General features: G+C 37.4%; 1 protein-coding gene across 3 annotated transcripts in view; it reads left to right on the top strand.

The window, feature by feature from the left end:
- Positions 1-14,710, top strand: part of LOC148657487 (dnaJ homolog subfamily B member 6-like) — a 47,877-nt gene extending 33,167 nt beyond the window's left edge. For all 3 annotated transcript variants that reach the window (XM_088643834.1, XM_088643836.1, XM_088643835.1), the window contains exons 9-10: positions 10,657-10,821; positions 12,588-14,710. In XM_088643834.1, coding sequence (XP_088499960.1) covers positions 10,657-10,821; positions 12,588-12,685 — 263 coding nt within the window. In that variant the 3' untranslated portion in view covers positions 12,686-14,710. The remainder of the gene's footprint in view (positions 1-10,656; positions 10,822-12,587) is intronic.
- Positions 14,711-15,233: the final 523 nt, after the last annotated feature.

Genomic DNA, 15,233 nt, shown 5'->3' with positions numbered 1-15,233 from the left:
GTACCCTTGGAATCTGAGAGCATTAACATTTATTAAGTTTTATTCCCATAAGCATTAGGTTTATTTCCCATGAAATGGGAAAGCTGAGGAGCTGTGGTTCTAGGGAATATTCAGGACTAAGCTCAGAAATCTCGCCTTATTTCCTCCGGTCCTGTATCTTTGGTGAATTATGTGGCAGTATACCGACAGAGGCTGTTGTCAGACCAAAAGGGAAAAATGTGGATGCAAGACATAGTTTTTCTTCTAAACCAGTTTGGGTTTTGTCGTTATATTAATTCCTCTTTATAAAGTGGGACAGTGTGTCGATATTTGGTTTCTTCAGACTTTCTTCCTTTTATGTACTGTTTGATGCGTTATTAAAATGTAATTTCAAAAATCCAAAGTTAAATTGATAAAATTTAAGAGATCATTGCTGTCTTACAACGCTGGGGGCCAGTTCCTGGGGTGTGCCTGCCAGGATAGGCTCTGGATCCCTGCCTTCAATTGGACGAAGCAGTTAGGAAACGAATGGAGTGGATGGAATAAATAATTGTATTGTTACTGGTATTGGTATATTTAGAAAGCCATAATATAGGGCTATGTAATGTCAAGTCTTTTAAGTGGTTTTGAATCTTAAGCCTAAAGCATTGTGGTTTCTTAATCTGAGAGGGAAAACTAGACCTGGACCTTTGATGCGAACAAAAAAAAAACTGCAACAATGTCCTTGTAGGTGACTGCAACACTGCTGTTACATCCTGCTCATTAGACCTTGTGTGATGCCTCAGTTATTTATTTTATTTCCTGTGAAAGGTATTCCTGGTAAATTACATTCTAAACTATGCCACTGATGACAAATTAAGTAATGTAAGTCAAAAGGATAGTGACAGTTAACAAATGGGAAAATGTGTATTATTGAAATAAATGTATTAAATTTCCATTGTAAAAGATGTAAAATCTGTATGAGTAATATATTAGCAATCTCTATGTTTCTGTGCTGATGGTGCTTATTGTTGTTTTCTTTATCATTAAGTAGCTGTACTCTGTGTGAAATGTCTGGTAATAGTTCAAATACTGACAAGAATGTTCAACAATTTATTCAATTTTTTTTTATTGCAAATGATGGTTCATTTAAGATACTCCACTGCCATTTTAGCAGTTTTGCAACTGCTAATACCATCAGTACTAATACTATGAAAGCATATTGCATGTCTGTGTAGCTGTGATCATTTCCGGAAAATAATCTGGTGGTGCTGTAGCCCCCTCTGCTGGAGAAATAATTTAGCTTTTTTTGATTGTGCTCAAATGGGAAAATTTAATTCCATCACAGAAAATAGATGACAATTAGCAGAAAAAGAAACAAATGCAAATATTGTATGTGCTGCAGAATAGTACAGATCTACAAATGTAATTGAGTTTTTCCTTTCAGTGAATGGTTTGGATTAAGCAAGGCAGTATATTTATCATTTTGTTTCATTGCTATCACCAAGGTGATCCTATTATATTGATCCACTGGAAACTATTTCACACTTAGTACTAAATAACATACAGTTGATTTTGCCTTATTAAAATGAGCAGTTATATGGAAATATCCTGTGCCAGAATTGTTCCAAATGACTTCTAACTAATGATTAATTGAGTACTGGGGCTAATATGGTAGAAGGTCCTGGCAATTTTGAACCATTTTATGTACTCTGAAAACTACAGTCAGGAAGTGTTAGGATCCCTACTGCTCAGAATTGTATGTAATAATACTGCAATCTTAATGCAGTATTCTGATTGGTAAATATATTTGTTCAACACTGCACTCATTGAACTGCAGTCTTCCTTAAACTTATGAATACTCTATGGATTTAGATAGAAAATGTCAACAAGTGAATATATCATGATGTCTCAACAACCCTCAGTACTCTACCGCATTATACCTTCTTTGTTTGCAAATTTAATGAGGGGTGCTAGCACACTGTCGAGGTTTGTTTTTTCAGATCTCACACCATAATTGTAAAGTTCCGAGTTGCTGGTGATATATTCTATCTGTGTTTCAAGGAAGAGGTCTGATAACAGCAAAGCTGTCTGTTCCCTACTGTTTCTGCTCCAGTCTCAGTCAGATGTTCAAGTACACATTGTTTCCTAACTCTTACATCCTTTACTGGCTCAAGCACTGAGTGCAGACGATCCAATTTATCCCTCAGGCAGGACTATGACACGCTATTTATTAAAGCTTCTAATATTCTGTCTAGTAGACAGATGTCCAGAAAAGGTGGCTTATTTCTTCAGGTGCCTCTCTCTTTCAAGGCATTAATTCAGCTTAAGAAACTTAAAATTGAGGGCAAGGGCTAACGTGATCTGTTCCGTCCTTTATTTCTGGTGTCTACAAACAAAGCCAACAGCGCAGCAGCCTGCACGTTTCATAGATGGAGGTGAGAGCTGTGTGGAATGCTACCGACAGTGATATGTGCTATCAGACCTCATTTTCTTTTATGCAATAATCACAATCTATGTTTTATTCATGACCAGTGCACTACCTGAATGATAAAGAAATATGAGAGGTACATAATCTCAAATACGATCTTTTAGCCTGATTATGCTGTAATGTTTCTTTCAAGAATCTCCATGTCATGCCCTAGTAAGGAAATTTAACTTTTAGACGTTGTTTGAGGTGGTGTAATGGACAGATTCTGATAAAAAAGCCCGAACTCCACATCTGACTTCTGCAAACTCATCACATGTGGAGGACAGGGTTTGTAGCACTATGGAACTGAAATATCTTGGTTTTCTTGTTGCCATGTTCACTGTTCAATAGTACATTTTTGAAGTGTAGCCTAAGGCACATTTCAGTGCATGACTGGACTTTTACATCACAAACTGTCCTGGGGCTAGTGCCGGCAAGCGTCATATAGATTTTTTTAAAACGGACGTTTATTTCAGATATTAATTATCCCCATTGTTGCTTTGTTCTCTTGAGAGAGAGAGAATAAATAAAAATGAATTTCCCAAAGCAAGTGCTGTATCCCATACTGAGGAATGCATTGTCTTTTTGTGCCACTTTTCTCATTATTGCACTGAGATTAGTTGGGTACAGCGTAAAAGGCTTGTTTAAGCAGCCTATGAAAAACCGGCCTAATTATGAAAGGATTTTGCCTACAGCATGAAGAGGAAGAAGCAGGTGTGTGAAAATGTAGTATTACCTATGTGTAGTTATGTACAGTAAGTAAAAGGTCTGTGATTTTTCTTTCAATGAGTTTGTAAACATGCATGTTTAAGTTGCACTTCATTTTCAAGGCTTAGTAAAATATTCTTCAGTATACTGGGAACGCTAAAATGCTAATACACATCTGTATTTCATATGCATTAGATCACTGTAATGCCTTACTTACACAAATGAGCCTTTATCACTTTTGCCCCATTCTGATTCAGCTGTTTCTGTATGAGCTGTTGCCCAGCTTTTTAATCCCTAATGGCATGCTTTGCTGAAGACCGTTACATGTGCTATGTGACTTTTTCTTTCATGCAATAGAACAATTGTTCTATAATCAGATGATCAAATAATCAACAGGCATAGCTATGTTTCCTAGGGATAAGACTACTGTAATGCCTTCCAAAGTGGGTCACCTACTAAGCTAAAAAATGTCCTGAATTCTGGCCTTTTTGCTATGTCTACTCTGTCTGCTCCTTTCTACTGTCTACAAATTCCACTGGCTTCCTTTGAAATTTAAAGAGGAATGCCCTCTGTCAGCTCTAAGGCATTGAATGGTCTGACTCCATGTTGTATTTATATTATGTATGAGTATAGTCCATCTCTTAATCTGAGATCCTCAGATTCCAGACAGTGCTTTCTCTACCACAGACAAGTCCAGACCAGGTTCCACATAATGGGCCAGAGAGCCTTCTCTAACACAGTACTCACTGCCCAGGTCCAATACAAATTCTGCAACTGCATGTTTTTGTCACTTGCTTGAAAGCAAAACTTTTTGCTTTAGCTTTTAGCGTACAGTTTTGCTGTATTCTTATTTGTTTTGTAAACGCATTTATATTGAAACCAGAAGCACATTTGAAAAGTATAGAAGCATTTCAACTTGCCAGTAAGAAATCTATAATATATAGAAGCACTCTGAAAATTAAACACACATTTCATTTCTACTACATCATTCCATTCATTCATTTTTCACACACATGTTCATTTGTAAAAGTTGCACAGAAGTTTCACTATTTTTAGAACCACTGCAAGAAACTTTTATCCCACCTCTCACTCCTGTTTGTGTGGGCCCTACGTCTTAACACATGAATATAGAAAACCCTCTGGTAAAATAAAGTTAAGAGACGTTTTAAGGAGTACAAAATCTACCTGTGAAAAATGTAAGGTTTGCTCTTTTCTTTCACCCCTCAGGAAACCTCAGTTAATGCTTTTACGTTGTTATGCTGAAAAAATATCTGTAGGCGTTCGTGTACATTCATGCTAGGTATTAAAAGTCCAGCCAACAACATTTCAAAAGACAGCCTTCGCTATTCCCAAATTTAGAAAGGGCCCATTCATTTGATTCATGTGCTGTGGCAGTGGTTGCAAGTGGCAGATTAGAGATAGTTGTGTGAACCCACCCACACGCTGCCCCTCACATCTTTCAAAATGTTTTTTTCCCTGTTCTTAATTTAGGGAAAGTGTTCTATGCTGTTGGTGACGTGAGCAGTGGAGTGCTTGTCAATGACTTTCTATCTTATAAAACAGCACCTCCCTCTTACCCCCTTGTGGCCGTTTTGGTAAAAACTGTTACACATCATTAAGTAATGCAGCACAAACACTGTGCATTCGACACTTTTCTTAGCCTGCTTACATTTCTGCTGCTTCCAGGCCATTAAGCTCATTAGATTAGAGTTCATTTTGCAGATCTGATCTACTGTTTCAAGTCTAAGCTTCCCAAAGGTTAAGAGTTACCTGAAAAGCTGTGCTGTTCTATGCTCTACTTTATGTAAACTGCAAACTGAAACAAGTAATTCCTTATTGCTCCCTTCCTACAGGAGCAACATTTCAGTTATACAGTACCATCCAAATTGTTGGCCGTATAGTTATTGCTGGACTGATGTTACAGGATTGGCATAGCTGTAAGTCATACTGTATATGATGAAACTCATGTTTCCCAAGTCTCTTCACGATCATCTTGCCATTTGTGAAGGATTTTGATGTAACCGGAACCTGCTTTTTAATCTTTAAATCTAAATTTTTTGTAAGAGGTGCAAAACTAGGTGCTGGCTTCATCAAACCTCTGGGTAGGTAAGGGAGGCTCCAGGATTAGTGAATTAGCTGTTCTAAACATTGTCAGCAAATCATATTTTAATATTTCGTATATTACGTTCTAAAATGTCACCTTACAGAACCTTTGAACTAGTTTAATAGAAGAAAATAAACCGATGAATACTGTGTGTGAAGAGGTTTGCCTAATCTCTCATTGATTTGTCCTTTTACTGTAGTAATTACATGCTCTGGATGTCAAACTGTCTTCCACTACCGCAGAGGCATTTTTAGCACATTGTGATCAGACAGGATGAGAGCTTAATTACCATGCTACATTAACAGGCCTGCTAAAAATGTTTATCTCATGCGTTGTCCACAGATCATAATTCGGTCTATAAAAAATGTATGCTACCTTTAGGTAAATGTGCATGAATTGCATATTGTACATACAAATAAATGTATATACAGGGTTTCTGGAATGGCTTAACAAGTACAGCTTATAGTCAGACACCTATAGTACTGGTTTGAAGCTGGTTTCCTTACTTGGCTGTGACCAGAATTCCCCAATCACTGCTGGGTTTGGGTGGACATGAGTTAATTCCTGATGCACTGCATTGGACTAAAATGGCGAATGGCTCTAACAAGTGGACATTATGGAGAAAAGCATTTGCAGTTCTCATGTTATTGTCCTGCTGCAAGGGTAGCAGTGATGAGCTGAGAAGATGGACAGTTTGCAGTGAAGCAAGAAGGTAGTTGACGAACATGGAGCAATTACATTTTTTAATTATTTGAAAGGGGGGGGCCACCAAAATGATTTTGTCAGGAAAACAACTCTGATTAACCGGAAGCTTTCATTCCTCTTCTTCTCGGGATAAGCTCTTCTGTGGCTTAAACTAATATTTCTTTACATTAAAAGAAGTTTTTAAATCTGTCAGTGTCTTTTGCCGAGTGTGGGGGATACAAGCTCAAAGTCAATAGAATATACTAAAATTTGTGAAGACATTACTGCTGTTAACATTAAATGTTTACACAGCTACAGTCCACTATTACAAACCTGGGAAGAATGATAGAATTAATGTAAGACAGTGGAAAAAGACAGACTAGTCCATGGCTGTCATTGATATCAATGTGCTGCTATTGTTTCGTTTTGCTATTTAGTGACAAATGTGTGTAAAACATACAAGGAATGTTTTTAGAGGCAAGGTATACATGGAACCACTGTAGATGAGAATAGTAACTGATGTGAAACACAATACACGGGTTCTGTCATTCCTGCTGAAGACCGAACCAAATCGCAACCAGACCTAAAATAAACCTTTTAAGTATTTTCTTTAATGCCATTTACTTTTGCATTCTGCACTACTGTTTAAATTCCTGTTCAGGTTTGTGCAGAATTTGTTCACCCTTTGAGCTAAACGTCTAGGGCCACCATTCAGTACATAAGAGAGTACTAAACTGCGCTGGTAGGTTTTGTTCTCTCCTGAAAAATACATTTACTTCAGTGTGGTTGAAGTGCTCAGTATAAATGAACGCGAGTCATTCTTCAGAGCCATTCTCTAAAATAAAGGGGCACATTTACCCAAAAACATGTGGCCCAAGACTATATATAACCCTAAATAACACTTCTCATTCTACTTTAATGCATGTTCATTTAGGAAATAAAAATTGAGACAAATCACAACAATGGCTCTAAATTCATGCATGGATAATGATGCTTGGATATTAGCCTGCATTTTGTAGTTTAAATTAAAACGGTCTTTGATCTAGAAAATAAAAGGCAGCCTTTTTATGAGTATTAAAAGATCTCATTATCATGGATCGCACTTTGAATTCCTTTTTTGTTTAAAGTAATTAAATGATAATGGATTATGCTGCTTTTTTGTGTTGTTGTGGGGGCATTAGTCTTATCGCTCAGGTAACGGCCTTATAATAGAAACTGCATATTGATTGGAAAAGCTGAGCTGTTTTAGCAATGTGAATACAGCCAAGCATCTCTTCTCATCGCAGTAGCAAGCAACTGAGAATTACTTTTGTGTGTTTTAAATTAATATTGTGTATCTCTATCTTCAGTGTTGCTTTTCAAGCATGATTAACCGCTATTTGCAATTCAAAGTGAAAAGGGGACTAAAATGAAGGGTGTCCATTTCTTTACTGCTTTTCATTGTTAGCATTCATAAATAAAAGAGGCAAATTGCTCTGGTTTACTATTTTAACAAACTTCCAAGATACACAGAAAAGCCTTTAACACTTCTGTGTGTTGCTTGCCTTACTAAAATGGCTACCTCTAAAACCAACACATGGGATTGACACATTTTTAAATACTTCTAGAGTTGTGTGTTCAGCCGTCAGCATTTGTTGTTTGTCATTTCCTTTGTCCTTCAGATCCAAACTGTTTTTGGCAGTCTAGATTACCTTCCTTAGTTCTGAGGATTTAAGTGGGACGTTTCTTACAGTGTGTGATTTGCACTGTAAGACTGAACGTGATATCTTTAACAAAAATGAATGGCCACATTGCTTTATTAAGCATTCTGTCCCACAATTATCAGAAAAAAGCTGCAGAATTAAATAGTAATAACCTGAAACATCTGTAATCAAATTAATAATGAATATTTAAGATGTTTAAGAATTTCAAGTGATCAGTTACAGGTTAATGAACTGATATGGGTATTTTGGCTTCGCTAGAGCAGGAACACACTTTTGAAGGCAGCAGTGTGGAATGGTTAGGACTCCTGACCTGGAGTCAGGAGAGGATCGTGGGTACAACAGAGATGCATATTGTACCCTTGAACAAGGTATTTTATTAGATTCCTCTAGTAGATGTCCCACTGCATAAACAGGTCTCAGGGACATCACAGTTGATGAGGGTTTCTCAACTGATATATCTAAATAAGTCTATAAAATTAATACGAATTAACACGTCATTTGTAGTGGGATGGCAAATTTGTTTGCGTTGGTTAAATAAAATAAATAAAAGTTCAAGCGTAACGGGTAACTGCTATTTGTCTTGGAAATATTTTAATATGAAGGATTTAGGGAATGTCAGATAAATTAATAAATATTGAGAGTAATCACTCTTGCCTTTCAGTGTTCACTGAGACCCATATTCATGGACGCTCAAATCATTTTTTGATCTTTGTTTCTAATGATCCATGTCTCCTGAAAGACTTGACTGTTAAATATTTACAGGATTCTTAAAAGATGTCTGAGACCTTTTCTAAATGAAACAGGCTCAAGATAGGGAGCATCTGGACTGCTTTCTTCTCTCTTCCTTCTTTAATTACACAACACAATGCAGATATTATCTGCCTGTAATCTTGTAGTGTAATCAGTCTCCTTTTTTCCACCTCTGCTAATTCAATATAAATGTAAATTACCAACCAAAAGGGGAATAAAGAAATCTCATTTTTATTTACATGACTAATCGCAATGAGATGTTACCATATGAAATATGAATGGGATATATAAGATTCCTATATGAAAAAAAGCCACCAAAGTGGATGGAGGCAACAGTCAAACTCTTTTCTTTTTGGTGTTGTGCACTGGTACACATATTAAATATGCACATGCTTTCTGAAGAGTGTAGAATATGATTGAACGGCCTCTCATTTCAATTTCCGTACATCAAGGGCACGCCAAGGTATTGCGCTGATAGGGGGGTTAAGGGACACTTCAAATATTAGTAGAATTTTAATGTTGAATTATACAGTATGTCGGCACTTTTATAATATGCTGTTAAGCAACTGAATAGAGATGCATTGTATGAAATGTTGACACTAACAAGTTCCATGTGTTTTATCATGCTTTTTTAAGTGCGTATTACTGGATTTTGTTTTTCTACTAAAAAGGTACAGTATCAAAATATCTTTTTGCTTGTATTTTTCAGTTGTGGTATATGTGGATGTTGCTTGAATAAAGTGTTACTTTTTGTTTCATATGTGCCTGTACCATTACATTTACCATGGTCAATTTGCAAGGCAATTTTGCACTTGTACGGTGGTTTTATTCTATTATTTTGTAAATCAAAATACAACCTTCACTTTCCTAACTCTCAAACCTACTTTACTGTAATTAACAACAATGTATCTTAATAAACATGTTTTTACAAGGATTATAAACATGTACTGAGCATCAAAGAAACTTATGTATGTCTGTAGAGATACAGTAAATAAGGATTTGGGATCTTTATTCATTTTTTTTGGCGTCATTGAAATTAGCGGATCATTCATGACTGGCTGTGATGCGCAAGAGCACCTGTTGCATAAACACTAAATAACTTCATTAGTGACAGACTGGGCACAGGTCGTTGAGGTAACCTGTTGAATTTCAAATCTGGTGAAAATCTAGGAAGAAAAACAGGAAGGAATTAATATGCTCCATTTATCTAGAGAAAAATGTCTTCGTGGCATTGGAGCAACACCCCAGTTGCACTTATCAGCAGTAGACAAATTCTCATTAGCAGCTGATTAAGGTTTTGTGTAAATCACTCTAGTGAATGTGAATAGGTCTGGGTGTGCAGAGTGATGGGATGACCTTGGTAGGAGTGTGGAGTTGCAGCAGAACTTCACCTGTAATAACTGAGAGCCACCTGACTGCGCAGGACTTGAAAACGCACTTGATACACTGCCCATGGGCTCTTACAGGTAACCTTCCAGCAGGACAGTGTCCTTTCTTGTGTCACCCATGTAACAATGGAACTAGAATCTGACAGGTGTGCTGGTGTGCTGTGGATGCCCTATTTACCATACTGGAAAACCATTATGGCATGAAGGATCCTCCAGATTATTATATTATTTGGATGACATGTGGTATCTACTGCTCAGAGACCAGTGACCTACAGTACCAGAGGCATGTGAGAGAATCCCACAACCCACATGCAGCCCTTGGCAAAGCTGTGTCACAGACGTGCAGCTTGTGTTGCTTCTAGGCCACACATACTAGTAGCCTGTAAATTTCACAGTAGACCCTCTGATGAGGAGAAATGTAATTAGCACAATAAATTTACACATGAGAATAACAGGACGTCAAGATTGTAATTTTCCCCCATAGCTTGGTGAATATGTCATTTCTTTTGATGCTCAGTATACAGTCTAGATTTGTGACACAAAATAAGAGCTTGACATCGTCAAGGAAACAGTCAAACAAGGTCAAGGTCAAACAAGGATGAGTGTGAAACGTGAGATTGTGCAATTACCGTGAAAGTTTAAAATGGTAGGTTTCTCTATGTGTAGTTACATTTCATAAGGTCTGGAATGCCTTAAAACAAAAAAATGCAACCTCAGCACTAAATACCGCGGAATAATAGAAATGTTAATTCATATAATTAATACACTGTATTCATATTAATTACGATATTATATGAATTATTATTAATAGCCATTTAATATAATGAACATTTTTTGGAGTAAAGTTACAGTTTAAAAAATCTGTTTCCCTTATTATTGTCGATCCCTCAGGAGTGGCTAACGAGGAGGCACTGGAACAAGAACGCAGACGCCGGAGGCAAAACGCCCTGCCGGCCCAGGCCTCCGCGCCCGGCTACCTGAGAAACACCACCTTGGGCCACACAGAGGGGGAGGAAGGGCGGGGAGCTCAGGGCATCGTCTCCGGAGCCGCCAGAGGTGTGAAACCCGGCGCTGTGTTGCGTTCGTGCCTGAAGAAGAAAGAGCAGGAGCCGAGAGCCCAGCGCACAGAGCCCCCGACTGCTGTGTAGAGCTTTAGGGCAACAGACGTTCATGACAGTCTCGCAGCCAGACACATTCTTGAGCTTACTCTGATTTTTATTGCTTTTACCCCCCTCGCCTGCTCTTAAACACACCAGTCCCGTTGGTGAGCTCTGTAATGACAACTGTGCTAAACAGACGGCTCGCACATTCGGATATATTCGGATATAGTTCGGATATATGATAGTATATACCTGTATGGTCTGATAATCTAATTACTGTATTGGTCACAAGGTAACATGAAGAGGTGAAGGTAAATGGCAAACGTTCTGAAAAGGAATTGAGATATATCCATATATCCGCTTAAAGTTCTGGGCTGGAGATACTAAACCAGGACAGGGTGGATTACAAGTTTCTGCTAATGCAAATAAGTATGATGCGGTAGTGCAACACAAAACCAGCAGAACTATCCAAAGACACTGTTAGGCTACTCCAATAATGTGGTTCCCTGAAACAGACCAGAACACCAGCCAGTTAGACCAATCCCCCTGGGAGGACTGAGTAATTACAGTATACCAGCACTGCTGACAACAGGCACGTCAGGAGTGCAGTGCCCTATCTCTGCCCCCCAAGGAAATATTGTCCTGGCATGAGTCCTGTTCACCTTCTGCCACAGGGTGAATCTAAGGGTACACTTTTTTTTTTCAAGAAAACAAGGTTTCTGGAATAATCTGTCATCTTTCATTTAGAAGAGTAAGCACCAGCCAGTGGGATAGTGTACCAAGGCTGTCACATGTAGGCCAAGCAGGAAGAGTTGAGTGTGGTTGCCAGAAGAGGTATCAAGTATAAGAACAGAGTACAGAAACAGGTTTTAAAATACCTCCTCCAATTGTCTTGAGTTCAGCACTCAAGGATATGTTGATGGTAACAGATATTTTAGCTTTCCACATTTTCAGTTTTCAATATCTGTGCTTTCTGTGTTGCCTTTTTATCTCCTAAAATGAGAGGGGAATGACAATGAATGTGTGATATATATTTTTTCTTGTTGTTGACAGCTGCCTAATTTATTATACCAGTTACACAGGCACTGTATAATTGGAATACATGTCATGTCAGGAAGGTCAGCCAGTTGTTTTCACCAAAGTACAGCAGAGAAAAGGCAATTACAAGAAATGGTTTCATTGCAGTGTTCAACATTTCTTTGTTGTTCAGCTTTCCCTGTCTTAAACTCTTGAATTTCTCCTATACGTATCATGTTGATATGAGTCATGTTCTGTGAAGCTTTGTTTTAACTCCGGAATGTATAGTACTCTGAGTTTTGACTCACTAAAAATCAGATATTGCTTAGCTTCTGTGGGTTGCCAGTTGTGAGCTGCAGGGTCATACGGCTGCTGGTTAAGTATTGAACCGACACAGTTTTGTATTCTTACCACACTTACACAATCACTAATTTCACTAAATTTAACCAATCCTTTTTTTTTTTACCTAAGAGAAACATTATAAATACCCACTCCAGCCCATCTATAAATCTGGTGTAAAGAATATGTAATTGAAAACAATTACTAGGTTGAATTCTGTGTTTTCCTCTAGCTGCCTAAAAAGATTGTACCACTTTTTTTATCAAGCAGTTGCCTTAAAAATACTCTTTGCCACGAAAACAGTGTTGGACAGCCTGCATTGTAATGAGCTCCAAACAGTATTTTCATCGGCCATCTTTTCCCCAGGCCACTTCGATAACAAGAGGAAGAAACTGCGACAAAAGGAAGAGTCAAGAAAGAAAAAGTCCTCAAGATGGGCTCACCGGGATGGAACACCATTTTAAAAATGTTGGACCCAGGCAGCGGGACCTGCATGAGGGGAGGTTTAAATATAGATTTAAGAGAAAAAAGGGCCATTTTCCTTTTAGGATGACCCATTTCTTCTTCCCTGGCTTTCAACTCTTCACTGCGCTTGTTAATGTTATTTTATTTAAAAATCCAAATTGTTAAATGTTACCAGAAAGTAAGACTAGACCTTTGTGCCAAAGTGCATTTTGAACTGTTTTGTCATTTTTTTGCATCGATTTATATATATTTTTTATACCTGGGATAAAAAAGCCACCAAAATATATTAACAAGTCGCCCATAGCCATTAGAGACCCATGAGATTTATTTTAATAAGAGACACAATAATAAACATTGTTTAAACATATGCCATGAATAAAAACCTGGTAATCCTGGAAGAATTCTCCCAGTGGCTACACACCCTTATGAATCACTCTCATCCAGTTCAGGAGACATTTTGTAAGCACTTGCCATACAGTCGCTACAGAGATGTGGTTTTATTAATTTGTGATTACCCTAAATGGGGGCGCAGAAGTAGATACCTTCTTTTGACAATTACTGCAGTCTCAAGTGCACACATAACTTAAGTGGCTACTTTCTTGATTGTCTTCAAAAACAGGTTATTTAACTATGCTTAAGCTAGTTATTTTTGTGTATTTTCCAAAAGGATTGTTTCTGTCAACTAGTTTTAGAGACAACATCTAGACTGTTTGGAAGGTCTCATTTGTTTCATAAGTAGTTTCCAGTAGGGATGGGTTCTAATCATTTTGGATGTTTGTCTGTCTCTTTTTGTGACTATTGCCATGGCTTAAGAGTGTCTTGAACTGACAAATGATTACTGCTGCAGGTAGCATTAAAGAGAGTAGTCTAGAGTATATTTGGCAGAACTGGCAATGTGAGGGTTAGGGCTACTATAAATAAAGGCACCATGGAAATTTAAGTGCATTGTTTATTCATTTCTATCGCCTATCATGCAAAATGACTTAGAATTGCAGACTGTCTTTAAAGAATAGAAATTATTTCTTGAGACTGCAAGTGTAATCTTTCAACGGCAGTAGAGAGCCAACTGCAAAAGCACGCAAATCACACTCCTGTCACAAGGGAAGGACATCATGAAAGTAAAGGCAGGTAAAATAAAAGAAGAGTTTCATAAATAATTAACCACTGAATTGAGAAACCAAAGTGTCACTAAAAGAGCTGTCCCCTACCGTCAACAAAAGCTTCACATAAATATTTTAAGACTAATATACTGTATGTGGTTGAAGGACATAAATTGCAAAGAGTGTAAAACGTAATCAAAATCAGTCCTGGGATGTGCCTTACTGCATTGTTTTAATTAGTTTTTTAGAAGAAGTGGATTTAAAAAACATAGACTGCATCCACATTTTTTAATCCATTTCAATTTTTTTGGGAGCACAGACACACTAATAAGATCTGCATAAAGCGGTGAGATCACGGCGGAGAGTCAAGAGCCCTTCACTTACAAAACACATTTAAATTCTGAAAGTTTCCTTATCATGACTGTCACTGAAGTTGAGAGCGTTTGGATATTACCAAATTAGTTTTCTAAGCAAACATGCACTAAGCAGACAAAGGTACTGTGTGTGTTGAAGTGTATTGATTTTCTACGCTGAATACAAGATGACTTTGATTGCACTCAAGAGAATTATATTGGGACTGTGTGGCACATTTCTAGACACTTTGGGTAAAATTACAATCTTTCCTTCCTTTCTGTTTTTAATATTCATTAATTACTGCATGAGTACCAGCTTTATTTCCTCTCATAAGGTTTGTTTATTTAAACCTTTTAAACCTACGCTACCTAGTACAGCCTTCAGCGTCAAATCACTATTTTTCTTTTTCTTTCAAAGCCAGACAAATGTGATTATAGTTGTTGTTTTGTGCAAGTGTGCTGTATGTGCGCAGAGTTTCAGAAACTCTTTTGAAACTGCTTTTGTAGAGCAATAGGAATTTTTATTTGTCTTTTCTATGAACACATCCCAATAAACCAGTAATAAAACTTTTTTTTTGCTTTTATTTTGAAACCGTTGATAGTCAAGTCTTTAAGACCATAACTTACTTTACGATGGCTGTTGTTTGGAAAGGCGGAGTAACATTTTTCCCTTTATAAAACATTCTTATTTTGACAAAAGTCATGGAAACTTTTGCCTTTCCAAGCTATTTTTAAAGTGCTGGGTTTCTGTGGTGATAAGAGAATGTCTTATTCTCCACTTTCTATCCTCCTCCTCCATACGTAAATCCAGTTAAAATAATTAGGAATCCTACATTGATAGACTTTTACGGATCATGACATTTCAGGCAGGTTTCCATTTACTCAGGTAGTGGATATTGTTTAATTCACACATTGTATATTCTGTACATGGTTCAAGGATTGATGTGAGTCTCCTCTCTTCCCTTGGGGTTAAATTTCTGTATGATACAGAAGTGGACATACTCAAAAAATAAGCCATTTCATTTCCTTTTAATGAAATCTGGCATTTAAAGTTCCAAATATAGGGTAATATAGATGGGTTGAAAATATAGGAC

Source organism: Lepisosteus platostomus, chromosome 8 (assembly GCF_059453375.1).
Source record: "Lepisosteus platostomus isolate fLepPlt1 chromosome 8, fLepPlt1.hap1, whole genome shotgun sequence".
In the NCBI taxonomy this organism is placed as follows: Eukaryota; Metazoa; Chordata; class Actinopteri; order Semionotiformes; family Lepisosteidae; genus Lepisosteus; species Lepisosteus platostomus.
Note: the sequence above shows the minus strand (reverse complement) of the source record. Positions and strands in the feature narration are given on the sequence as shown.